Here is a 27,620-nt window from a genome sequence, read left to right on the forward strand (position 1 = left end):
AATATAACCGGCAAATGTGTATTTACGTTTTTAGCCATGCATAATTAGTGCATAATTTATGTATACCAACTAAGGGCTGTTAATATTTTTGGCCGAGCGGCTAAATGTGTAACTTCCCCTAAGAATTGTGGATCATTCAGTGTTCAAGAGCGTTGTGTTTGGCCAAGGTGCCAGGATCTGTCATCTCTCCTGGAACTTACCATGAGGTGTTCTAATCAACCTTTTCGTTAAGCATTTTAAGTATGCAAAAGAATATCTATTAAGCCATAAGACCACTGTACATTTCTTGGAAATCATGCATTCTTGCCATACTTTTGTCTACATCATATTGGCGCTTTTGTATTGTTATCTGAACAGTCTTACATAATATTGGACATAATGAGTTTTAAAATGAAAAAGAAAAAACGTGAATGGGAAAAGGGTTACTAATGAAATTATGTAGAAACACTCGCAGTTATACATGAATCAACAAAGATAACTGCAACCACTTTCTTCAGTCCTGGAAATGTTGATAAGCATTCTGACAAAACGATTTTAAACTAGAACAAAATTAACTACAATCTGTAAGCTCTGTCTCTAGCTTGAACTTGTATCAGCTCCAAATTAGTAACTTACAAAAATATTAGGAATATTTCTTTCAAATGTATGTAATCTTTTTGCATAGGTATAATCCTTCTTGTATAGTATATCTTGGTATCTAATGGAGTATGCGATCTTCAATGCATTCTACGCGTTCAAAGAGAAGCACCGGTTATCAGACTCTGTTGAAGAAGAGGCAACAAATACTGTTGGCAAAACTCTTGCTCTACGTTTCCTCGGATATGGATAGATGACAGCAAGCTCCTGAACACGATTCAACACATGGTGAGGAATTGAGGACCAACCATGATTCTGCTTTGCCGCGACCTGCAAATCTCATAGTTTTTGAATAAAAAAAGCCACTGAAAAAGCTAAGCAATCGAGTAAGAGCTGATCAAGAAAAAAGGAAATTCAGAATAGCAAATGCCTTAAATATTGCCATAAAATCTCTCCTATTTATTAAAGGGAGCAGTAGCTCCAAAAATAATACCATGACACACTCGTAAGGAAAAGGATGTGGCTTTGCAACATGATATTCATATTAATTGTGTGCAAAGAATCATAAAAGTGAATGACTTTGAATTAAAATTGAAATGAAAAGGGACAGATTAGAGAGTTTCAACTGATAGGAGGAATACCATACCCCTCTCCGGCTCTTCAAACATTGGCGGCTAGCCCTCAGAAGATTCCGCCATTTGTCCTGTCAGAAACAAGGGACTAAAATCATATCAAAAATTTATGGAAAGCAGCAAATTACTATATGATACTACAGTTGCATACCTTCAGATCAGGTGGGCTACGATGCGCAGATGATTGGAAATATAACCTCTTTATGTCAGTCCATCTGCCTACACCATACTTAGATACACCATCCACCAACTTTAGGACCTCAGGTGTTGACCAATAGTTATGTTTTCTGTTTTGGTTAGTGCCTGGGGTCTCAGTCCCTATAGTCCAATCATCTTCAGATGTAGTATTATCATTCGACTGGTCAGAAAGAATGCCAGAAGAATCAACTTGTGCCTCAGATAAGCATTTGAAGGAATTCCATTGGATATGTTCTCTCCTTTTCACATGTTGAACCCTTGGCTTTTTTCGGAAATTGAATACACTTGCAAAGGCAGTAGATGCTTTAAGGAGCTCTTCACGACTTTCTGGTGGGAGGACTTTAGCCCCTTCAATTTCACTCGAAACTAGAGAACATTTCATGTCCTGGTTTTGCAAACCAAATGTTATGTGGTGCTTCAGCCATTGCTTATCCGTGACAGAAGTTTGATGTCCAAACATCTTCCTGAACACCTCGAGTAGTTTATCGGATGACATGTCATCAAATTGCAGACAATTGCGATTGTCTAACAGCAGAGAATCATAATCAGATGAGTTTCTTGCATCAGACAACTTTAACACATCAATGCCACAATTTTTTCCATCTGAACCAGCAAGCTGGTTTTCCAAATTCACATCTTCAATATAGGATATATCGACATCATGGAGAGTGGGAGTCTCTTCCTCAACTTCAATATCTGATAAATCGAGGATAGCAGGACTAAAATTAAGTTATCAGCTAAAAGATATTTAATTAGGACAGAAACAAAGTAGGAAAAGGAAAGAGTAGACAAGCATGATATGGGAAATGCAACAACTGTTTACCCAAAAGGTAATCTTCACATGAAATGGAGCAATAATTTTCGTCATATCCGTTTGAAAATCCATCAAGAAGCTGCAAAATCAGGTATGTTCAAATAATCAGTGACAATGAAAAGGCTATGGAACGACATAAAAACAGAAAACAAATTGGACTTAACAATTATGCCTTGCTCACAAGGACACATACCTTCTCCCTCGTTTCATCCACTTCGGTAAGAGTTGTGGGAAGTGCATCTAGGTGAAAGACCAGAGACCAAAATATAGTATTAGTTATGGAAAAACTAAGAAAGATAAATAGAAATCAGCAGTCAATGAACCACTCTAAGTAGCCATTTACTCTCATCTGATTCGCATAGCTCAAGTTCATAAGACTAATTAGTAAGTACCATGATCAACAGACTCTAGAGCTGAAAAATCCTTAAAGTAGCTCTCTGGAACACTGAATGTACATGTCTTAAGATCTAGAAGAGTATCAACTATATCATCATACTCAGGTTCTGCTAATAGATGTTCCACACCTATGGCTTCCTCCTCTGATGCAAAATAATCAGAGGCACCGCCTACGACCTAAAAGAACATAAAAATTTAAACAAAATAAAATAAAAAAGATTATTGATCAGAATGTGCAACATATTCTTGAACAGCCGAATGAAGTGAAATCTAAACTAGTTGTCCACCAGAATGTTTAGGTACCTGTTCTGGCTCCTGTCGAAAGATGCTTGCACTCGCATTCGGTGTCTTTGAGCTGTATTGCAATGAATCTAGAGCACTCTGCATTTTACACTTTTGTCCAACTTTTCCTAACATTTTCTTGAGAATGACTACCAGAAACAGAACAAAATAAAACATTGCAGCCTTAGCATGGTATACTAGTAAAGGAAATGATGTGCATTTGCAGTGTTGCAAAAAGAACCAATAATATGTACATATGAAGTAATAACTAATCAGTAACAAGTAACAGTGTATTTCATCCATTTGGAAATACCAATTAAATAACATCCTTTAGGCATATACATATATACCTTGTATTCCAGAAATATGGAGCCAAAAAGATTAATAATAACAATAACTGATGTAGTCATACTTCAAACATGAACTAGAAACTCCAAAGATTGCAAAAATGACCATAAAGAAAGATCATAACATTTTATTGGAATTGTTCAGGTCCAAGAGCAAGAAGCATAAGAAAATGCATAATCAACTAAATGAAATCATTTAATCCACAAGTTATGGAACAAAACTTTGACTAAAAAAGCTTCAGAGTCTCACAATATATACCTTTATAAAAAATTAGAGATTCGATACCAACAGGCCATATGAAGAACTAAAACATCAGCAACGTGAACCTAAAACAAAACAATCTTGTGTTAAAACATCACATGTTTTCTTATGCAGTCAATTTTGGGTACTATATAAAAAGGTACTAAAAGATTAACGGGGACAAGTAATGATTCAAGAATTATGAGAAAATGCATGCAAATGAGAAAAACATATACAAATATGAGACGGCCTGAAGACAGAAACCGCAAAAGAAAAGGGAGAAAACAAACCTTGCATAAACAAGAACAAAAGGCTCTGATCATACTATTTTTTCAAACATAAATTAAGAACCATACTGTGAAACAAAAACCAAAAACTAAAGAAATCTCAGAAAAGTTTTATACATTTAATGCATGTAGCAGAGTTTCGTATCAGAAAAGGACACGTGGAAAAGCAAAAAACCAAAAGGAATGAAGCAGCTAGCTGTAGTCTGTAGCTGCCTCTGTTTCAGTAGTGGGAGCTGATTTTGTCTTTTCACAGAGAGAGTGGAGACGGACGTGAAGTTACATACAGAAGCGAATTGGAATTATGGTGTTGGTGTCCGGAAAAGGTGATACGTGGAGGCGTGTTATTTGGCTATCTTATTGTACGTATGAAACGGTACAACCTTAAAAAAGAATTTGGAAATATTCAGTTTTAATATCCAATTTTTGTCATCATTCTAATGACAGAAATTTATATTCTTACCTATAATAATCCGAATATTCTCAATTTTGTATTAGATTCTACCTTATTCATTTTTATTTTAACGGCAAAAGGCTAAATATACACTTCTACTTTTAAAAATGGTCTAAAAATACCTCTCGTTATACTATTGAGTTATCTATACCCCAGTCATACTTTGGGTTCAAATATACCCTCATTTAAATGGAGGGACACGTGTCATCGTCCTGTTGGTCAATTCTAAATATCTCCTAATTAATTAAAAAGACTCATTATCTATACCCGAAAAATATTTTTTTTTTGTAAAATTTTGTAAAAACTGATTTTTTTTTTTACTAAAAACTGAAAAAAACGAAAATATTTTTTTTCCAGTTTTTACAAAAAAACTGCTTTAAAAAAAGCTGAAAAATATTTTCTAAAATAATATTTTTGTAAAAACTGGAAAAAAAAAACTAAAAAGTAAATTTCTAAAGCAGTGTTTTTGTAAAAACTGAAATATTTTTTACTAAAAACTGAAAAAAACAAAAAAAAATTTCTTCCAGTTTTTACAAAAATACTGCTTTTAAAAAAAGCTGAAAAATATTTTCCAAACAATCTTTTTTGTAAAAATTGAAAAAAAAACTAAAAGTAATTTTTTAAAGCAATATTTTTGTAAAAACTGAAAAAACAAATATTGTTTTGTTTTTTTCAGTTTTTAATAAAAAATATTTCAGTTTTTTTCTAGTTTATACAAAAAAAATTGCTTTAGAAAATTGATTTTCAGCCCTTTTTTTTTAGTTTTTACAAAAATATTGTTTTAGAAAATATTTTTCAGTTTTTTCTAAGGCAGTTTTTTTTGTAAAAACTGGAATAAAAAATATTTTCGTTTTTTCAGTTTTTAGTAAAAATAATTTTAGTTTTTTCCAGTTTTTACACAAAAAAAAATATATTTTTCGTGTATGAGTAATGTTTCTTTTTAATTAGGAGATATTTAGAATTGACCAACATGACGATGAGACGTGTCCCTCCGTTTAAATGAGGGGTATATTTGAACCCAAAGTATGACTGCATGGGTATAGATAACCCAATAGTATAAAGAGAAGTATTCTTAGATCATTTTCAAAAGTAGAGAGATATATTTAGCCCTTTGCCGTTATTTTAAATATAGTTTATACTCCACTTGTCCCAAAAGAAAAAAGGATCAGAGGACGATTGAAAGATTATTTAATTTTAAATTGAAAAAAAAAAGAGTAAGTGACCATTGCTGTTCAAATGAAAATAAAAAAAATTATCTACACCTAGTATTTCCATCAAATTAACAAATATACATGACATTCTGTCACTATTCATCACATAAATATCTTTTTATTGAATTATGCATGGTTAGTTAATAAGTACTACAGTCAAACCTCTCTATAATATCCTTGTTTGTTCAGACATTTTTTTTGTTGTTATAGTGAAGTAGAACATATATGGTAACATAATATAAAAAATTGGTTTCAAAGAAAGCTTGTCCGTTATAGTGAAGGGCTATTATAAAGAATGACTATTACATAGTGGTTTAACCGTATGCACTATTGCCTCGATTTATCATTTGATTATGATAAACTAGCACAATTTGATGCAAACATAGAGGATATGTAAATATTTTCCAATCAAGAAAGGGTCTTCCAAAACAACCCTATAAAGCAGCAAGTGATCACCTTTCTTTTCACCACTTATTGTAATTCCTTCACATATACACGTAATAGAAAAGGTTCCTCTAAATACAAATGACGACTAATTATGAAGCAAAAACTGCATTAAAAAATGCAAATCAATTTTATACAGATAACAGATATTGAAACTCGAAATCATAAGGTATCTTCTCAACAATGGTGGACACTTTGCCTCCATTAACACCTCTGAAACAATCAACAATGGATTTCCTCAATGAACCTGATGTAGGTAATTGCTGGCAAATCCACTCTATTAATGAGTCCAAATCTTGAGCAAAGTCATTCATATTTCTTAGCAGAAGCTCTGGTATAGCTATTTTCTTTGTGCTTGTTACAATTAGTGAAGCTTGTAAATATTCTAACTTTGATTTTTCTAACTCAGCTGTAACCCCGTCACTTGTATATATCTTCACCTGCACATTCATTTTCATTAGAGCTTAACTTCAGTGCAAATTGTCACTTAAAAGGTAAGTACAAGTTTTAGTTGCCTGAAAATAACCTGCTATAACATGTAAAAATATACTAAATTAAATCCTTCCAATATAATTAACAAGTTAACATTCAATTAAGGAAAGGAAAATGTATCGTGCAACTGATTTTCGTAATTTATATTGTCTCACTAGACCCAAATTATTGTCCACTTAATACTTTCTGAAGTCACCAATCAGACCAACTTTCAGAATATATAATGGGGTGAAGATAAAAAAAATTCTTGAAATAATATTAAATATCTAGACTATAACGAATTGAAAGACTCTAAATGCATAAAAAATATTTGCTTCAAACAAACTTTACTTTCGAAAAGTGCAATTCCATATAATAAGCAATTATGTTATGGTAATATATTGACTTACTGCTGGAGAAGAACGTGTGCCACAACATAAGGCAAACATGATATTTGGATCGAATGATTCAAGTCCATGTAATCCACGAACTAAAGTTTCTTTATCCTCTTTTTCACCTTTTCGATTTACCTATTTAAATATCATATCGATATTGTAAGATATAACATACATTACATGCAAAAATACAAGCAAACAATAACTAATTATAAGCCTCAGTCTCAAAACAAGTTGGTACAAGTTAAAGGTAATTTACCTCTTTTGCAGGTGAATTTACTGGTTTTCTCAAGATAAAATGCTCGATTGCATGTGCATTTATCGTATTGCCACCAATGTTTAAAGTTGCCTGAAAATCAATCAATTCTTACGTAAATTCCTACTTAATATATGAAAATACGAAAATACGAAAATTTTATCAAGAAAATACGAAAGTATTAATCACCTTGTTCATAAGTGACAGAAACTTTTCAGGATTAGAACTGGAAGGAACTCCATGTTGAAGAAACCCCTGGAATAAGAATTCAAAAAAGATATATGTACTTTAATTTATAACTGGATTAAACTAGTTATATTAATATTTAGAAAAAAATGAAAAGAATAAAGCTTAATCTAGTGTACATGCATGATACAAGCGTTGTACATGTTGATCCAAAATGCTAGCTTCTGTTGGTAACTCAGCAGTCTTAAATCTACATTCTGTAGACTGTTCATCATAAGCCTGAAATTATAAAAAATACAAGAAAAATATTACTCCATTTAGAAGAGAAACCATATGTTGCAAACAGAAAAATAAAAGAATTTAACTTATATGCGGTGAGAATGTAAAGAATTTTTTAGGCTATCAGTATAATTTAACTTGTTATACAACATCACTATATATAACAATCATTCACTATAAAAACCAAATTTTTTATAGAATCATTTTTCGTGCTATGATAGTATATGTTCTCTATAACACATTTCACTTTATATCCAAAAAAATTCCGAAAAAATAAGATTGTTATAGAGAAGTTTGATTGTGATTGCAGATAACATACTTTTTTATTTTCATATAATTATTTCATTTATTCTGACAGTTACTTGTAGTTATCTTTTAGATGACATGATATGATAATGTAAAAGTTCTTTACATTGTTGTGTTCAGAAGTTAAACTCATAAGTAATTAATTTGCATGTAGGAAAAAATATATAAAAATAAAATTTCTAAAGGTTTTGACATACTTGAGCTTTTGAAATAGAGGGATGGAATTAGAACTCGAGATGCATTTTGCCTCCATAGAACTTTTTGCAAATCTAACCAAATTCTTGTAAGGGCCAATATCTCTTGGAATAGACTCTTCTGAATCAAAAATACCATATGGATCTTGTTGTCTTGAATCTTTCTGAATCAAAAGGCTTGTTTTCGAGTTCAAATTTGGTTCAGCTCTGAAACTTAAAGAGAAATTGCTTGACCTACCAATAGGACCTGATTTTTCTAACTCCATTGCTCTTGACGTTCTAAGCAACCTTATAAAAATAAATATCAAACATTTCATAATGTTTTCAGATAATTTATTTGGTGGCCATCTATGAATTGTGTCTTCTTCTGTGTGAAGTGGACTTGGCATTACTTTTGGCTGAAGTTCGTGTATTGGAGTAGACATAAACTTTGGGATTTCTGCGTTACGTTCTCTCTGAAAGATCAAAAATAGATCGAATCAAGAAAATTATACAAAATTTGGAGTTAGTTTCACGAATTAAAGGTCTGTTGCAACAAAGTAAACTAAATTATTAACAAAAAAATATTCGTCAAGTAATCTAATATTTCGCCTAAAATAAAAATAGTTGAAAATTCATGACCACAATGCTAGAAATCACAATTAAGCTGGCATATCAAATAATTATCGAATAAGCACTGTCAAATCATCAGAAAGAAAAATTAAAATCGTTCTTTCCAGCAGTATCGCTGCAGTCTTTTTTACGCTTTTATTATTGCCGGAACTATGTGATATGGTTCAACAGCTATCCTGATTGAATTATTTGGGCTCACTCGTTATCAATGGGATCTGGGGTACTTCCAGCAAGAAATATATCGAAGAGTTAGTGTTGGGCTAGTTAAAAATCAAAGTTTATCATAAATCTGGTCTAAAATTCTTAAAAACTAAGCTCTTTATGAATACATTGGCAATAATCTGGCACATAAAATAAAATTACCAAATATACATCTAACAACCATAAAAAAATATCTGATATTGTTCCTAATTTTAATTGATTTTGATGATGTGGCGGTGCTTATTTCGCATTTTGCATTTTACAGGAAATTTAAGGATAATAGATGTAATTTTTTGTATAAAAAGTTTAACTTTATGGCTTTACTACAATTAATCCGTCGTGAAATTAACCCATAAAAAATCTTGAAATACTATTACTAAGAATCAGAATATTAATAATAAAGAACTTACTCTTGGAGTTGGATTTCTTGGTTCTCTTAAAGGAGAGGGAGTTTTAATCATCCCACTTTTCCTTGAAATTCTTTCACCAAATGTTCGAACTTCTTGATGTAATTGATTTTCCTCCTGATCAGTAATATTGACTTTTGACTTCATCATTATTTTCTCATTGATTCTGAAATCATTAAGACCATAATCACCTTTTATAGCTTTGCTAATGAAATGCAAAGCCTTAGTCTCAAATGGCAACTTCTGATCATTTAACCCTTTGAATTTGTTTGGATTTGGTGGAAGTGATGAAATATTATGAGAGCTGTTGATAATTCCATGTTGTTGCGATTGTTTCAGCTTTGGTACAAATTGTTTGGACTTGGCTTTTTCAGTAATGTTGATTTCCTTCTCCTTATTCACATCACATTGTAGTTGACTGATTTGGCTTTCCAACTTAGCTATCTCATTTTCAACCATGGCAAGCTCTGCTAACAGCTCCTTCATCTACAAAATTTGCAATTTAGTCAGTACCAATTAGGTTCGAGTTTCAGAGGCAGAGCTAGGATTTCAAGTTTATGGGTTTGGGATTCTGATCGTTTTAAGTTATTGAGTTCTAAATTAATAATTTATACATATTTAATGGATATTTTAAGACAAATACAGGGTTCGAACCAAAGCTACTAGGTTCTGTCGAACCCGCTCCCGATACTCTAGCTCCACCCCTGCAGAGTTTAAGATTAAGTTTGACGGACTAACGATATAAATATATATAATCACGTTACTTATAAGGTAATAATTACAAGTAAAATTCTACGATAAATATTGCTTGATTTACTACATATATGACTTAATACAAATGATAATCGGCAATCTACATCGATAGTAAACAAAATCTTTACACGATCAATATACATATATAACTTAAATCCATTAGTATATATGGAGAAGAAACTAATGATTTTGGGATTATAACCCAAAAAAAAAAATCATGTTCATATCCAGAACAACAATGGCTTGCTATGGATCCAATTTCGTACAAAATCTTTAAGAAAAGAAATTTAAAAAAAATAGTTTGTAGCTTTAGTAGGTACATAGGGATGGTTGGTTGAATCAAGCTTAGGTAGAAAGTAAACGTCAGATCCTTTGATGACAAAAGGTAGTTTCTTCATATTCAAAAAAAGTTCCCATTCTTACCGTGTAAATTTAGAGGCTATGATTTGCATTTTAGTGATATTTTTTCCAAAAAATAAATACACAATTCCACGTGTAACTAAATCATTGAAGAAAATCTAACTTTTCTTCTAAGCTTGTGTTAATCATGAAATCTTAGGAAGAAGAGAAGATCATTCCATCAAAAGTTGGATACACACAGAAAATTGAAGGCACAAAACAAAATTAAATTTATAAAACATTTCACTAAGAAATTAAATTACCTTAGGAGGAAGGTAATTTGGAATACTGAAAGATGAACCATCCTTTCGCTGATACACTTTCTCCAGAAATTCATGTACTTTTTGTTCATGATTCAACATTTTCTTAAGCTCAGCAACCTAAAAAGAGTATAAGACCAAAAGAAATAAACGGTTCTTTTATTTCTGGGAATATATCAATGATTTCTACGTCAGCTATATATATGTAAAGCCGGAATGGAATCTGTAAGAAAGAATAGGACGAGGAATAATATGGGATCTAAATCCTTGAAATCTCCATTGAATTAGACTTTGTGCCCATAAGATTGTCTGATATTTAAAATCTTTATGGTAATAATGGTGGAAATTCCTTCTTATTGCTTTACTTATATAGACTTTGTAATCCTAAGAAAATAAAGAGCATATCTTTGGATTCCAATTGCAAATTTAGCAACATTCATACGTATGACTAACCTACTAAAAGAGCATAGGCCAAAGGTACATGACCATCACCTATATATGCCAAGTACTTCTAAATAATTGGTCATATTTTTAATAATACGTACCATGCAAAAGAAGTCAAAGAAGAAAAGAACACAGAATCACACCCATACCTCTTTTTCTAGTTCCTCTTTCTTTTGTTGTCCACCAATTTTCTTCTTTCTCTGAAAAACATAAACCAACAACATCTCAACACAAAAACAAAAAAGAAATGGAGGATCCAGAATGGGAACCTATTGCGTCTTTACGTGTGTGAGAGAAAAAAGAAATAAAAATATCTACATATAAAGAACAGATTGTGCTGATTCTAAATTCTGAATCTGCCGCACTGAGAAAAAGTGTATACCATAAATGTCCAAGAACGAAACAAGATGACAAAACCCTAATAGAATTTTGAAATCCCATGTAAGGCACTAAAAAATATAAGGCAAACTCACAATAATCTGGGCTGGAAAATGAACTGCCAAATCTTGTTGATTTGCCATGAGCTAGAAAAACTTAAAAGACGTTGTTGTTCCAAAGGAAATGGTACTCATGAGGTATTGATTAGTAAAACTGTTGTGTTACTATTATTATTGAGATGAATATTGAGTATAACTTTAATTAACTTGGGCAAGAAGCAATGGTATGGTATGGTAGGGTTTTTGTGGTGGTTGTGATTGTTGAAGTTGTTGACATATCTAGTTTTAATACATATATATTGAGAAATGAAGTATGTGTAGTAATTTTGATGAGAAAATGATGAAAGGGAGCTATCAATATGATATAGTTGTAGTAATGGGATAGTATAGTTGTAGAAATAGGAGAGGGAGATCATACAAAGAGAGGGGAGAGTCGTCAAATTTTATTTTCATATAAAAACTTTGGCGTAGCTTGCACTTGTAGAATTTATAGGCCTTAAAGATTACGTATTTGTTCTTTTTTGGTATAATAGTTTGGCTTTTGTTGCCTTAGTAGAAAAAAAGATTGCGTATTTTGCAGTATTAAGACGTGTAAATTAAGGAGTAAGTAATGATCATCACGTTGAACAAAAAAAGAAGAGATGCGATCAAAAGTAAAAAATGAAAAGTAGTTATGAGTATTGAAAGGTTGCCTAACTTTTGGTTCATTTAAGCAAAAACTGAAAACAGGAAGAACAAAATTCAGATGAGGATATAGGTTTCTTTTGGCTCGATCAAATATCGTTAGAGATATCTATAAATCACTGTATATATACGGCATTTTTCTAGTTGCTGGATTCGACTCTTCTCTATTTTTCATACTCTCCATTTTCTCAAGTTTCTATACAAATAGGAGACACATAGCTCAGATTTAGTTAATTCAAAACAAGATCCTAATCATGGTGAAGATATATAATAGATATTCCATATATTCTCTTCCAGAAATTTGGATAATCCTACAATTCTAGCTACACATTATCTCATCCATAAAAGCTCCTCTCTTTCTTACACGTATTTGTGTATGCACACGTCGTTCTCTGTTTTTCTAGTTTATTCACGCTCTCATCAATCATCGATCATCTATGTTAGGATCAAAATAATTAAGTGTCATGAAGAAGCTAACAAAGCATATAGCAAAAGAGAAATATACTAAAAGAGACACAAACATTTAACGTGATTCGATCAATTGACCTAACTCCACAAGCGAAGGTGAGCAATCCACTATATAAAAGAGAGCACAAAATACCGATAGAACAATCTCATAAAAAGGCTCACACAAGTGGCAGGCTAACACTTATCAAAATAATTCTCCCCCTAAACAAGACTCGCAAAACCCCTTAAGGACTACATTAATGTGGATGCTACTAAATGATAAGGAAGAATTCCCAATCTGTATATATATATATATATAAAATTGGCATCGTGGATAAGCCAAGTGGCAAGCTAATAAAAGCCACTTGGCAATCTTTAGGATAAAATATAAAAAATATATAGAGAGTGTAATGACCCGACCGGTCGTTTTGCTTTCTAGATCCTCGCTTCCCTAATTAAGACTCCCTGTATGTGCTTTTACTGTTTTATGACTTGCAGGAATGGTTAGTTCAGGTTTGGAAGGGTTCAGGTTGAAATCGGAACACTTAGCTCCTTAATATTGGCTTAAAATGGTTAAGTTTGACTTGAATCAATATTTTGAGTAAACGACCTCGGAACTGGAATTTGATGGTCTCAATAGGTTCGTATGATGATTTTGGACTTGGGCGTATGTTCGGATCAGGTTTCGGATGACCCGGGAGCGTTTCAACGCTTAATATTGAAAATTGGCGTATTGAATATTTTTTCAAGTTCTTTAAGTTTGGTTTGGAGTAGATTTTGGTGTTATCAAGGTCTGTTTGGGATGTCGAGATAGAGAATAGTTCTGTATGGTGGTTTATGACTTGTATGCAAAATTTGACGTCATTCCGAGTTGATTTGATTGGAATAGGACGCGTGGAAGTGTTTTTAGAATTGCTTGAGTTTTATTATTTAATTCATGGATTTTGGCATCCGATTCGTGATTTTAGATGTTATTTCGGTAATTTAATCATGCGAGCGAGTTCGTACAGTATTTTTAGACTTGTGTGGACGTTTGGTGTGGAGCCCCGAGGGCTCGGGTGAGTTTCGGACGCGTTCGGAGGGGTGGAAGGACTTCAGTTTTTCTTATTTTTTTGCTGGTGCCTCAGGTATCGCAAATGCGAGGTTTTGTTCGCATTTGCGAACCTCGCATTTGCGAGGTGGGCTTCGCAATTGCGATGAAGCCTGGGTGAGGCAGGACTCGCATTTGCGAGCTTTTCCTTCGCTTTTGCGATCAGCACCTCTTCGCATTAGCAAAGTTTTTGGTCGAACTTGCGACCATGTCAGAGATGGCCAGCCTTCGCATTTGTGATGGTTTTGTCGCAATTGCGAACAAGATATCGCAAATGCGACATCTGCGACTGGTGCAAGAGCTTTTATTACGGGACATAGCTTTATTTCCCTCACTTCCCACTTGGTCTTAGGCGATTTTGAGAGCATTTTGTGTAGGGATTTCATCTACATCAAGAGGTAAGTGATCCCTATCAATTTTTTAGCTAAATACACGAATCAAAGGTAGATTTAACATGGAAAAATGATGAAATTAATGAGATTTTGAGAAAAATCTAGAATTTTGATAAAAATGAGATTTGACCACGAAATTGGTCATGGAATTAAGTAAAAATTATATATTTGATTTCGTGAGGCTATGGGTAATATTTATCTTAAAAAAATTTCAGAATCCGGGCACGTGGGCCCGATGGTGAATTTTAGAAATCTTCCAATTTGGGTTGGGTAATTTATCTTATAGCTAAATTATGAACTTGTGAGTGTATATTGATTAATTTATATAATATTTGGCTAGTTTCGGGTTGTTTGGCACCAAGTTAAGGATTTAGAGCGGATTTGTGGGCCGAAAGTGAGCTTGAGAATGAGGTAAGTCTCTTGCCTAACCTTGTAAAAGGGAACTCATCCCCTTAGGTGTATCTTGTTGTGTATTACTTGTGTGGGGAGCTACGTACGCACTAGATGACGAGAGTCCGTACGTAGCTATATTCCATGATATGTCCGGGTAGTCTTAGATCCACATCATGCTTTAATGGTACTATTGTGTTCATTGTTCATATTAATTGACTTGAATAGAGCTGAGACTAGGAATTTTAAAGTTTCAAATTTTCAATTTAGATTTCTTAATTTTGGGAAGAATTGAGAAAATACATAATAACTCTGAGAAACCCATGTCCTCTCGCGTCGCAAGTACTTCCGCGAGCGATGTAAACTTCTCTACTCTCATGGGAGCGGGTCGTTCGCCTCGGAAGTATAATAGATGCATCTATGGTTCGTGCCGTTCGACCCTCGGCAGTGCACACAGTATTGTGGATCGGGTTGTACGACCTCAACATAAAATTGTGCATGATAAAACTCGGAGTCCGATTTCACTTGATATTATTTTACCGCTTGAGAGGTTATAATTTATTTAATGGCCTGAAATTGTTGGAGTTAGCACGTATCAAATGGAGACTTCTAAGTTTACTATTAGTTAAAGAACTATTTATTCATTGTTGGTTATTGTGTTGTTATTATTATTCTTGTACGCAATGCCTATTTCTTTATTTTATTATTGGCCCGTAGTAAGTGTCTATGTCGACCCCTCATCACTACTTCTTCGAGGTTAGACTGGATACTTACTAGGTACATGTCGTTTATGTACAGACGCTACAGTTCTGCACTAATCGTGCAGGATCTGAGGTAGGTACATCTGGTGTCCATCCAGGCGCAAACCCCCGTTATCCTAAGGCATAATGGTGAGCTGCTCTCTGAGTCCGTTTTGCAGCACCCGCGGTCTCTCTTTTGTATTTACTTTCTGTCTATCCTATTTCAGACAATAACATAGCTGTTTTGTATATTCTGCTAGTAGCTCATACACTTGTGACACAGGGTCTTGGGAACATGCTAGTAGACACTTTATGGTTTTTGAGTATTTATTTCATCATATTTGCTCTTTTATTAGTTTACACTTTACTTTATTAAATTTTTCACTTCTCATTTACTTCATAAATAAAAATCAACTACTTTGAAATTATTAAAAAGAATAAATACATGGCTAGTTCACCGCTGGCTTGCCTAGCGATGACGTTGGGTGCCATCACAGCCTATAGGAGAAATTGGGTCGTGACAACATTGTATCATAGCACTAGGTTCACGTTTGTCTCAAAAGTCATGAGCAGGCCTCTCAGAGTCTTGCGGATTGGTGCAGAGACGTCCGTATTTATCTTCGAGAGGCTATTGGGTGCTAGGAAACTACTCTTTCTTCATCTCCTATCGTGAATTTGATGTTGTGCTAAGTATCTTTCTTTTATTCTCTCACAGATGGTGAGAACACGCGCGACAAATGTCCCCGGCCGTGGAGGAGCTGCTCCCACTGTTGCTAGAGGCAGAGGCCGAGGGACGTCTCCAGCTCGTGGTAGAGGACAAGGACATCCTAGAGTTGCTCCCGTTATGCCACTAGTGGATCCAGTGGGGGATCCTGTTATTGAGGAGCATGGTGAGATGCCTGTAACGGAGTCATCCCCAGTGGATTCATGTCCGCACCAGAATTCCAGGAGGTCATGGGCTGTATGCTGCGGTTCATGGATTCTATGATGCAAGTTGGTTTATTTCCAGCAGACTCATCCACATCTCAGGTGGGAGGGGGAGCACAGACCCCTATCGCTCAGGCTCCAGGGCATGTAGCTGTCATATATCAGACCCCGGGCACACTACCCGCGGGCGGAGCTCAGCCAGTTGCAGCAGCTATACTTGAGCCCAGACCAGCTACGGCCGATGAGCCGCAGAAGCTATTAGATAGATGGACCAGGCTACATCCTCCTGTCTTTGGAGGTGAGCAACATGAGGACCCCCAGGACTTTATTGATTGTTGTAGGGACAAACTGCACAACATGAGGGTATTGGAGTCCTACGGGGTGGACTTTACCACCTTTCAGCTGGAGGGTAGGGCCCGTAGATGGTGGTAGTCCTATCTTCTCGACAGACCAGTAGGTTCTCCTCCCTTGACTTGTGACCAGTTCACACGTCTCTTTCTAGATAGATATATTCCACTCTATCAGAGAAAGAGTTGCGATTTCAGTTCGAGCAGCTCCAGCAGGGTCAGATGTCGGTGACCGACTATGAGGCGAGATTCTCCGAGTTGTCTCTCCATGCACTTATGATACTCCTCATCGATGCAAAGAGAGTGCAGAGGTTTGTTGCAGGTTTTCACTCTGGTATCCAGGCCACTACGGCCCGAGAGGTTAAGATAGGGACTTCTTACGAGCTGGTTATGGAAATAGCTCGGAGGATCGAGGGTGTTCGTCAGTGGAGCTGAGAGAAGATGCCGAGGGACAAGAGGTTTCGATATTCTGAAGGGTTCAGTGGTGCTTCGTCTGGGGGCAGAGGTCAGTTTGTGAGGGGTAAGTCTAGCATGCCCACATATCTAGCACCATCGCCTTCTTGGGGTGCTCTGGTGCAGCCCTATTTCTACGCCATTCTAGAGAGCTTCTACTACCCGCCAACTATTCAGGGTTCCTCAAGTGGGTATCCAGGCCATCAGGGTCAGACTTCAGGTCAGAAATCTACTATTCCGAGGGATTATTTTGAGTGCGGGGATCTTGGCCACATGAAGAGGTTTTGTCCCAGACTTGGGGGCAAGGCAGTACATCAGGGTCATCAGCCTATGATTATCGCACCAGCTACTGCACCAGCCATCTGGCCGCCCAAAGGTGGAGGGCAGGTGGGTAGGGGTTGCCCTAGAGGTGGATTCTAGTCAGGTGGCGCTCCAGCTAGATTCTATGATTTTCCAGCCAGACCAGATGCAGTGGCCTCAGATGCCGTGATCACATGTATTATTTCTGTTCTTGGTAGGGATGCTTCTGTACTATTTGACCTAGGGTTTACATATTCATATGTTTCATCTCTGTTTTCTCATTTTCTAGGTGTTCCTCGCGAGTCCTTAGGTACTCTTATATATGTGTCCATGCCAGTTGGGTGATTCTGTTTTTGTGGATCGGATTTACCAGTCTTGTATCGTGACTTTTTGCGATTATGAGACTAGAGCTGATCTTCTATTGCTCGATATGACTGACTTTGAGGTTATCCTAGGCATAGATTGGCTGTCTCCATATCATGTCATCATTGATTTTCATGTCAAGACTGTTACCTTGGCGATGCTAGAGTTGCCTAGATTGGAGTGGAAGGGTTCGTCTGTTATGCATCTAATCGGGTTATCTCTTTCCTGAAAGCTCGACACATGGTCGAGAAGGGTTATTTGGCTTATCTAGCTTATGTTCGAGATATGGCTGCAAAGACTCCGGTGATTGATTCAGTGTCCATGGTCCGGGAGTTCTTCGATGTGTTTCCTTCTGATCTTCTATGCATGCCACCAGATCGTGATATTAATTTTTGTATTGATTTGGCTCCAAGTACCTAGCCTATCTCTATTCCACCGTACCGCATGGCTCCGAAAGAGTTGAAGTAGTTAAAAGAACATCTTGAGGAGTTGCTAGCAAAGGGGTTCGTCAGACCGAGTGTTTCGCCTTTGGGTTCATCGGTGTTGTTCGTGAAGACGAAAGATAGGACTATGTGAATGTGCATTGATTACCGCCAGTTGAACAAAGTTACCATTGAGTACAAGTACTCGTTGCCGCATATTGATGATTCGTTTGACCAGTTGAAGGGTGACAGGGTGTTCTCTAAGATCGACTTGAGATCGAGGTATCATCAGTTGAAGATTCATGACTCGGATGTTCCGAAGACGGCTTTCCGGACTAGATATGGCCACTATGAGTTTCTAGTGATATCCTTCGGTTTGACTAATGCCTCGGTGGCGTTTATGGATTTGATGAACCGGGTGTTCAGGACATATATTGATTTGTTTGTCATTATCTTCATTGATGTCAATTTAATCTACTCGTGTAGCATGAAGGAGCACGAGCAGCATTTGAGAATGGTGCTTCAGACCTTACGGGAATAAAAGCTATATAATAAGTTCTCCAAGTTTGAGTTTTGGTTAGATTTTGTGGCATTCTTGGGGCATGTTGTATCAGGCGAGGATATTAAGGTAGATCCCAAGAAGATCTAGGCAGTTCAGAGATGGCCTCATCTTACCACACTGACCGAGATCAGGAGCTTCTTGGGGTTAGTAGGTTATTATCGTCAGTTTGTGGAGGGCTTCACATCTATTGCAGCACCTTTGACAAAATTGACACAGAAGGGTGCTCCGTTCTGATGGTCCGACGATTACGAGGCGAACTTTCAGAAGCTCAAGACCGTCTTGACTTCAACACCGGTGTTAGTGTTTCCTTCCGGTTCGGGGATGTACACTATGCATTGCGATGCTTCATGTGTTGGCCTGGGTTGCGTATTGATACAGGGGGGTGAGTTATTGCATATGCTTTACATTAGCTGAAGCCTCACGAGAAGAATTACCCCGTACACGATTTGGAGTTGGCCACGATAGTTCATGCTCTCAAGATCTGGAGGCATTATCTTTATGGGGTGTCCTATGAGGTTTACATCGATCATTGCAGCTTGCAGCATTTGTTCAAACAGAGGGACCTCAACTTGAGGCAACACAGGTATCTTGAGTTACTAAAGATTATGATATTACCATCATTTATCATTCGGGTAAAGCGAATGTGGTTGCGGATGCATTGAGAAGAAAGACTGATAGTATGGGTAGTTTAGCATTCATTTCAGCAGAGGAGAGGCCATTAGCTTTGGACATTCAGTCCTTGGCCAACATACTTGTGAGGTTGGATATTTCAGAGCCCAGCCGAGTTCTTGCATGCGTCATCGCTCAGCCTTCATTATTCGAGCAGATTAAGGCTCGTCTTTTCGATGATCCGCACTTATTGGTTCTCAGAGAGACGGTCCTACAGGGTGGTGCCAAGGAGGTTGTTATCATTGAGGATGGTGTTATATGGCTCCAGGGCCGCCTATGTGTTCCTAATGTTGATGGCTTGAGGGAGAAGATTCTAGAAGAGGCACATAGTTCCTGGTATTCTATTCATTCAGGGCTACCAAGGTGTATCGTGACCTGAGGAAATATTATTGGTGGCGGCGGATGAAGAAGGACATAGTTGTGTATGTAGCGAGGTGCCTAAATTGCCATCAGGTTAAGTATAAGCATCAGAAGCCAGTTGGCCTACTCTAGCAGATGGTAATACCTGAGTAAAAATGGGAGCACATCACTAGGGACTTCGTAGTTGGGCTGCTGCGGACTTTGAGGAAGTTCAATGTGGTTTGGGTCATTGTCAACATGTTGACCAAGTCGGTACACTTCATTCCGATTATGACTACGTATTCTTTAGAGAGATTGGCCCAGATTTTCATTTAGGAGATTGTTCGATTGCATGGTGTGCCTGTTTCCATCATATAAAATAGAGGCCCTCAGTTTACTTCATATTTTTGGAGGGCAGTACAGAGTGAGTTGGGGACTCGGGTAGATCTCAGCACAACCTTTTATCCACAGATCGATGGGCAGTCGGAGCAGACGAATCCAATCTTGGAGGATATGGTCAGTGTATGTGTGATTGACTTCGGAGGGCAGTGGGATCGATTCTTACCTTTGGCCGAGTTTGCTTATAATAACAGTTATCAATCCAGCATCGAGATGGCTCCATTTGAGGCTTTGTATGATCGGCAATATCATCGCCCATCAGTTGGTTTGAGCCCGATGAGGCTAGGTTATATGGTACTGATTTAATGAAGGATGCCTTGGAGAAAGTAAAGTTGATTCAGGAGCGACTTTGCACAACACAGTCTAGACAGAAGAGTTACGCCGATCAGAAGGTGCGTGATTTATCATTTATGGTGGGCGAGAAGGTTCTCTTGAAAGTCTCGCCGATGAAGGGAATCATGAGGTTCGGGAAGAAGGGCAAGTTTGAGCCCAAGGTTTGTAGGCCCATTTGAGGTGTTGAGACGAGTTGGGGAGGTTGCTTATGAGTTTGCTTTACGTCCTAGTCTATCGGGAGTTCATTCGGTTTTTCACGTGTCTATGCTCTAGAAGTATCATGCTGACAGGTCGCATGTGTTAGACTACAACACGGTTCAGCTAGATGAGAGCCTGGGTTATGAGGAGGAGCCAGTTGCCATTGTTGACATGTAGGTTCGCCAGTTGAGGTCCAAGAAGATTTCTGCGATAAAGGTTTAGTGGAGGGTTCAACCAGTCAAGGAGGTTACTCGGGAGACCGATGAGGACATTCGGAGTAGATACCCACACATATTCGGCACTCCAGGTATGATCCTAGACCCGTTTGAGGACGAATATTTGTTTAAGAGGTGGAGAATGTAACGACCCGACCGGACGTTTTGCTTTCTAGATCCATGTTCCTCTAATTAAGACTCCCTGTATGTTCTTTTACTATTTTATGAATTACGGGGATGGTTAGTTCGGGTTTGGAAGGGTTCGGGTTGAAATCGGAACACTTAGTTCCTTAATATTTGCTTAAAATGGTTAAGTTTGACTTGAGTCAATATTTTAAGTAAACGACCTCGGAACTAGAATTTGACGGTCCCAATAGGTTCGTATGATGATTTTGGACTTGGGCGTATGTTCGGATCAGGTTTCGGATGACCCGAGAGCATTTCGGTGCTTAATATTGAAAGTTGGCGCATTGAAGGTTTTTTCAAGTTCTTTAAGTTTGGTTTGGAGTAGATTTTAGTGTTATCGAGGTCCGTTTGGGATTTTGATCCTTAGAATAGTTCCGTATGGTGATTTATAACTTGTATGCAAATTTTGGTGCCATTCCGAGTTGATTTTATAGGAATCAGACGCGCGGAAGTATTTTTAGAAGTTCTTGAGTTTCATGATTTAATTCATGGATTTTGGCGTCCGATTCATGATTCTAGATATTATTTCGGTGATTTGATCGCTCGAGTGAGTTCATACGATATTTTTTTACTTGTGTGGATGTTTGATGTGGAACCCTGAGGGCTCGGGAGAGTTTCGGACGCGTTCAGAGGGGTGGAAGAACTTTAATTTTTCTAGTTTTTTAACTGGTGCCTCAGGTATCGCAAATGCGAGGTGGGCTTCGCAATTGCGATGAAGCCTGGGCGAGACAGGACTCGCATTTGTGAGCTTTTCCTTCGCTTTTGAGATCAGCACCTCATCGCATTTGCGACTATGTCAGAGATGGCCAGCCTTCGCATTTGCGATGGTTTTGTCACAATTGCGAACAAGATGTCGCGAATGTGACATCTGCGCCTGGTGCAAGAGCTTTTATTATGGGACTTAGCTTTATTTCCCTCATTTCCCACTTGGTTTTAGGCGATTTTGAGAGCATTTTGTGGAGAGATTTCATCAACATCAAGAGGTAAGTTATCCCTATCAATTCTTTAGCTAAATAAGCGAATCATAGGTATATTTAACAGGGAAAAATGGTGAAATTAATACGATTTTGAGAAAAACCTAGGGTTTTGGTAAAAATGAGATTTGACCACAAAATTGGTTATGGAATTATGTAAAAATTATATATTTGAGTTCGTGAGGCTATGGGTAACATTTATCTTCGAAAATTTTCAGAATCCGAGTACGTGGGCCCGAGGGTGAATTTTAGGAATCTTCTAATTTGGGTTGGGTTATTTCTCTAATAGTTAAATTATGAACTTGTGAGTGTATATTGATTAATTAATAAAATATTTGGCCACTTTCGGGTTTTTTGGCCCCAAGTTGAGGCTTTAGAGCGGATTTGTAGACCGGAAGTGTCACGACCCATTTTTCCCTCTAGGCCGTGATAACGCCCAATGTTGCCGCTAGGTAAGCCTACAGTGAACTAGCCTTGTATTTATTCTTTTTAATAAATTTTGAAATAGTTGAAATTTATTTATTAAGAAAATAAGATAGTGAAAAATTTAATAAAACAAAGTGTAAACAAATATAATAACAAGTGTGGTGAAATAAATACTCAAAAGCCATCAAATATCTACTACCATATTGCCAAGACCTGATGTCACAAGTATATGAGCTACTAGTAGGATATACAAAACACTAAACTATTGTCTGGAATAGAGTAGACACAAAGTAAATGCAAAAGAGAGACTCCAGGTTCTGCAGAACGGACTCGAAAAGCAGCTCACCACTAAGCCTCGGGGTATCAGGAGTGCGCGTCGGGATGACCACCAGATGCACCTGCCACAGATCCTGCACGATTAGTGCAGAAGTATAGCGTGAGTACATAAACAACATATACCTAGTAAATATCTGGTCTAACCTCGAAGAAGTAGTGACGAGGGGTCGACATCGACACTTACTATGTGCCAATAATAAACTGCAGAAATTCTAAACAAGTATGGAACATGTAAATAATAATAATAACACAACAACAAGCAATGAATAGGTGATTCCTTAACTGATAACAAATTCCAAAATTTCCATCTAACACATACTAGTTCCCACTCACTTTCGATCGTTTAATAAATTATACCTCTCAAGCCATAACAAAACATTAAGTGTAATTGGATTTCGAGTATTATCACGCACGATTTATGTCAAGGTCTTACGACCCGATCCAAAAATACTGTGTGCACTGCCATGGGTCGAACTACATAAACCATAGATACATCTATTATACTGCCGAGGCGAACGACCCACTCCCATGAGAAGAGAGAAGTTTACCTCGCTCGCGGAAGTACTTACGACGCGAGAGCACATGGATTTCTCAAAGTTATTAAGTATTCTTCAATTCTTTCCCCAAAATAATAAATTTAACTTGGAAGTTTTCAACTATAAATCTCTAGTCTCAGCTCTATTTAAGATAATTAATATGCACAAGAAACATGACAGTACAATTAAAGCATGATGTAGATCTAAGACTACCCGGACATCTTATGGAAAATATAGCTATGCACGGACCCTCATCACCTACTGCGTACGTAGCTCTCCATACAAGTAGTTCACAACAAAATATACCTAAGGGGATGAGTTCCCTCTTACAAGGTTAGGCAAGAGACTTACCTCGTTCTCAAGCTCACTTCCGGTCCACAAATACACTCTAAGTCCTCAACTTGGTGCCAAACAACCCGAAACTATCCAAATATTATATAAATGGATCAATGTATACTCAAAAGTTCATAATTTAACTATTGGAGTAATTACCCAACCCAATTTGGAAGATTCCTAAAATTCGCCTCGGGGCCTATGTACCCGGATTCTAGAAATCTTTGAAGATAATTGTTACCCATGACCTCACGAACTCAAATATATCAATTTCACCCAATTCCATAATCATTTTCGTGGTTAAATCTCATTTTTATCAAAACCTTGGTTTTTCAACTAATCCCATAATTTTCAGAATTTTACATGTTAAAATCACCCATAATCTATGTATTTAAAATACATTGGATAGAAATTACTTACCTTCAATATCTAGGTGAAAATCCCTCTCCAAGAAGCTTCAAAATCACCCAAGAGATGAAAGAAATGAGTCAAAAATGTCCTACATCCCGACTTAAATTAACCCTTCTGCCTCCAGCAATTTCCGCTCATGTGGAGAAATGGCCGCTTCTGTGGTATATGCATCACAGATGCGGCCCATTCCCAGCCAGCCTACTTCCTTTTCTGTGGTGCCCTCTTCGCATTTGCGGGCTAGCATATGTGGTCAAGCCCTCGCACCTGCGCCACAGCCCCTCCAGCACAAGGCCGTTTCTGCGGACCACTAACTGCTTCTATGGTCGCGCACCTGTGTCCCCTTGTCCGCACCTGCAGACTCAGAACAAATCCGCACCCGTTGTTAACCAACCGCTTCTATGGTGCCGCACCTGCAGCCATTTCTTCGTAGATGCGAACGCACCAGAAGCCCTACTGCTTCTGAATTTCTTCCAAGTCCAAACGAGTTTCGCGTATCGTACGGATGGCGTGAAATAACATCAAAACTAAGGATTATACTCCAATTCAAATCAAATCAACTCATGAACTTCAAGTTCTTCCAACTTGCTCCAAACGCGCCGAATCATACTTAAACTACTCGGAATGACACCAAATTTTGCGTGCATGTCTTAAATCACCTTACAGAACTATTCTTGGGCTCAAAATCCCAAACGGACCTCGATAACACCAAAATGCCAACTTTCAATATAAAGCGCTGAAATGCTCCCCGGTTTATCTAAAACCCGATCCAAATGCACGACCAAGTCCAAAATTATCATGCGAATCTATTGGATCCTTCGAAACCCGATTCCGGGGCCGTTTACTCAAAACATTGACTCAAGTCAAACTTACCCCTTTTAAGCCAATATTAAGGAACTAAGTGTTTCGATTTCAACCCGAACCCTTCCAAACCCGAACTAACCATCCCCGCAAGTCATAAAACAGTAAAAGCATACACGAGGAGTCTTATTTAGGGGAATAGGAATCTATAAAGCAAAATGACCGGTCAGGTCATTACATTCTCCACCTCTTAAACAATCGTTCGTCCTTGAACGGGTCTAGAATCGTACCTGGAGTGCCGAATAAGTATGGATAACTACTTTGCATGTCCTCCTCGTTCGTCCAAGTCGCCTCCTTGACTGGTTGAACCCTCCACTGAACTTTTATCGTAGAAATCTTCTTGGACCTCAACTGGCAAACATGTCTGTCAACAATGGCAACTGGCTCATCCTCATAACCCAGGCTCTCATCTAACTAAACTGTGTTGTATTGTATCATATGCGACTTGTCGGCATGATACTTTCGGAGCATAGACACGTGGAAGACCAGATGAACTCCCGATAGACTGGGAGGCAAAGCAAGCTCATAAGCAACCTCCCCAACTCATCTCAACACCTCATATAGACCTATAAATCTTGGGCTTAACTTGCCCTTCTTCCTGAACATCATGATCCCCTTCATTGGCGAGACTTTCAAGAGAAACTTCTCGCCTACCATAAATGATAAATGACGTGCCTTCTGATCCACGTAACTATTCTGTCTGGATTGTGCTGTGCGAAGTCGCTCCAAAATCAACTTTTCCTTTTCCAAGGCATCCTTTACCAAATCAGTACCATATAACTTAGCCTTGTCGGGCTCAAACCATCCGATGGGTGAACAACATCGCCGACCATACAAAGACTCAAATGGAGCCATCTCGATGTTGGACTGATAACTGTTGTTGTAAGCAACCTCGGCCAAAGGCAAGAATCGATCCCAGTGCCCTCCAAAGTCAATCACACATGCTTTGAGAATATCCTCCAAGATCTGAACCGTCTGCGGATGAAAGGCTGTTCTGAGCTCTACCCAGGTTCCTAACTCACTCTGTACTACCCTCCAGTAATGTAAAGTAAACTGCGGGGCTCTATTTGATATAATAGAAACAGGCACACCGTTAACAGAACAATCTTCTAAATGCAAATCTGGGCCAATCTCTCTGAAGAATATGTGGTCATAACCAGAATGAAGTGTGCTGACTTGGTCAACCTGTTGACAATGACCCAAACTACATCAAACTTGCTCAAGGTCCGCGGAAACCCAACTATGAAGTCCACAGAAATGCACTTCCATTTCCTCTCAGGTATAACCATCTGTTGGAGTAGGCCACCTGGTCTCTGATACTCATACTTAACCTGCTAGAAATTTAGGCACCTTGCCACATACTACACTATGTCGTTCTTCATCCGCCGCCACTAATAATGCTGCTTCAGGTCGCGATACATCTTTGTAGCACCTGGATGAATAGAATACCGAGAGCTCTGTGCCTCCTCTAGAATCGTTTCCCTCAATCCATCAACATTAGGGACACATACACGACCCTGGAGTCACAAAACACCATCCTTACCGATAGTAACCTCCTTGGCACTACCCTGTAGTACCGTCTCTCTGAGAACCAATAAGTGCGGATCATCGTACTAGCGAGCCTTGATCTACTCGAATAGTGAAGATTGGGCAACGATGCATGCAAGGACTCAGCTAGGCTCTGAAATATCCAACCTCTCAAGTCTGTTAGCCAAGGAATAAAAGTCCAAAGCTAATGGCCGCTCCTCTGCTGAAAGGAATGCCAAACTACCCATGCTCTCCGCCTTCCTGCTCAAGGCATCCGCAACCACATTCGCCTTGCCCGGATGATAAAGGATGGTAATATCATAATCTTTTAGTAACTCAAGCCACCTGCGCTACCTCAAATTGAGATCCCTCTGCTTGAATAAATGCTGTAAGCTGCGATGATCGGTGTAAATCTCATAGGACACCCCATAAAGATAATGCCTCTAGATCTTAAGAGTATGAACTATCGCGGCCAACTCCAAATCATGCACGATGTAATTCTTCTCGTGGGGCTTCAGCTGACGTGAAGGATATGCAATAACTTGCCCCTCCTACATCAATATACAACCCAGGCCAATGCGTGAAGCGTCGCAATACACAATATACATCCCTGAACCACAAGGCAACACTAACACCGATGCTGAAGTCAAAGCGGTCTTGATCTTCTGAAAGCTCACCTCGTAATCGACGGACCATCGAAACGGAGCACCTTTCTGTGTCAATTTTGTCAAAGGTGCTGCAATAGATGAGAAGCCCTCCACAAACCAACGATAATAACCTGCTAACCCCAAGAAGCTCCTGATCTCGGTCACTGTGGTAAGACGAGGCCATCTCTGAACTGCTTAGATCTTCTTAGGATCTACCTTAATATCCTCGCCTGATACAACATGCCCCAAGAATGCCATAAAATCTAACCAAAACTCACACTTGGAGAACCTAGCATGTAACTTCTATTCTCGCAAGGTCTGAAGCACCATTGCTGCTCGTGCTCCTCCATGCTACGCGAGTAGATTAAAATTTCATCAATGAAGACAATGACAAACGAATCAATATATATCCTAAACACCCGGTTCATCAAATCCATAAATGCCACCGAGGCATTAGTTAAACCGAAGGACATCACTAGAAACTCATAGTGGCCATATCTAGTCTAGAAAGTCATCTTCGAAAGATCCAAATCCCGAATCTTCAATTGATGGTACCCCAATCTCAAGTCGATCTTAGAGAACACCCTGGCACCCTGTAACTGGTCAAACAAATCATCAATACACAGCAATGAGTACT

The 27,620-nt window shown here is 37.9% G+C and overlaps 2 protein-coding genes across 4 annotated transcripts; both read right to left on the reverse strand.

The window, feature by feature from the left end:
• Positions 1–407: 407 nt before the first annotated feature.
• Positions 408–4,085, reverse strand: LOC107780842 (uncharacterized). Of its 3 annotated transcripts, none has more exons than XM_016601442.2 (9): positions 3,891–4,085; positions 3,505–3,572; positions 2,920–3,047; positions 2,613–2,793; positions 2,414–2,460; positions 2,230–2,299; positions 1,360–2,102; positions 1,223–1,279; positions 408–906 (listed from the first exon to the last, which is right to left on the reverse strand). In XM_016601442.2, exons 3-9 carry the CDS (start codon positions 3,031–3,033, stop codon positions 727–729), a joined length of 1,392 nt encoding a protein of 463 aa, XP_016456928.1. In that variant the 5' UTR covers positions 3,034–3,047; positions 3,505–3,572; positions 3,891–4,085; the 3' UTR covers positions 408–726. The 3 variants fall into 3 exon arrangements, with proteins under 3 accessions (XP_016456928.1, XP_016456927.1, XP_016456929.1); XM_016601441.2 differs by having other exon boundaries at positions 3,777–4,083; XM_016601443.2 differs by lacking the exon at positions 3,505–3,572 and having other exon boundaries at positions 3,891–4,029.
• Positions 4,086–5,825: 1,740 nt separating this feature from the next.
• Positions 5,826–11,829, reverse strand: LOC107780841 (uncharacterized). The gene is made up of 10 exons (XM_016601440.2): positions 11,516–11,829; positions 11,192–11,242; positions 10,602–10,718; positions 9,190–9,672; positions 7,970–8,421; positions 7,367–7,466; positions 7,191–7,256; positions 7,005–7,094; positions 6,761–6,880; positions 5,826–6,319 (listed from the first exon to the last, which is right to left on the reverse strand). The coding sequence occupies exons 1-10, from the start codon at positions 11,561–11,563 to the stop codon at positions 6,011–6,013; spliced, it is 1,836 nt and encodes a 611-aa protein (XP_016456926.1). The 5' UTR covers positions 11,564–11,829; the 3' UTR covers positions 5,826–6,010.
• Between the last annotated feature and the right edge of the window lie 15,791 nt (positions 11,830–27,620).

The sequence above is a fragment of the Nicotiana tabacum genome, chromosome 9, assembly GCF_000715075.1.
Source record: "Nicotiana tabacum cultivar K326 chromosome 9, ASM71507v2, whole genome shotgun sequence".
Classification (NCBI taxonomy): Eukaryota; Viridiplantae; Streptophyta; class Magnoliopsida; order Solanales; family Solanaceae; genus Nicotiana; species Nicotiana tabacum.

Coding starts and splice junctions, on each gene's coding strand:
- LOC107780842 (XM_016601442.2), bottom strand. CDS start 3,033: ATGTTAGGAAAAGTTGGACAAAAGTGTAAAATGCAGAGTGCTCTAGAT. Junction 2,103..2,229: donor ATGTGAAGATTACCTTTTGG/GTAAACAGTTGT, acceptor TCGATTTATCAG/ATATTGAAGTTGAGGAAGAG. Junction 907..1,222: donor GTTTGAAGAGCCGGAGAGGG/GTATGGTATTCC, acceptor TGAGATTTGCAG/GTCGCGGCAAAGCAGAATCA.
- LOC107780841 (XM_016601440.2), bottom strand. CDS start 11,563: ATGGCAAATCAACAAGATTTGGCAGTTCATTTTCCAGCCCAGATTATT. Junction 10,719..11,191: donor AAGAGGAACTAGAAAAAGAG/GTATGGGTGTGA, acceptor TACTCTTTTTAG/GTTGCTGAGCTTAAGAAAAT. Junction 7,095..7,190: donor TTCTGTCACTTATGAACAAG/GTGATTAATACT, acceptor ATTGATTTTCAG/GCAACTTTAAACATTGGTGG.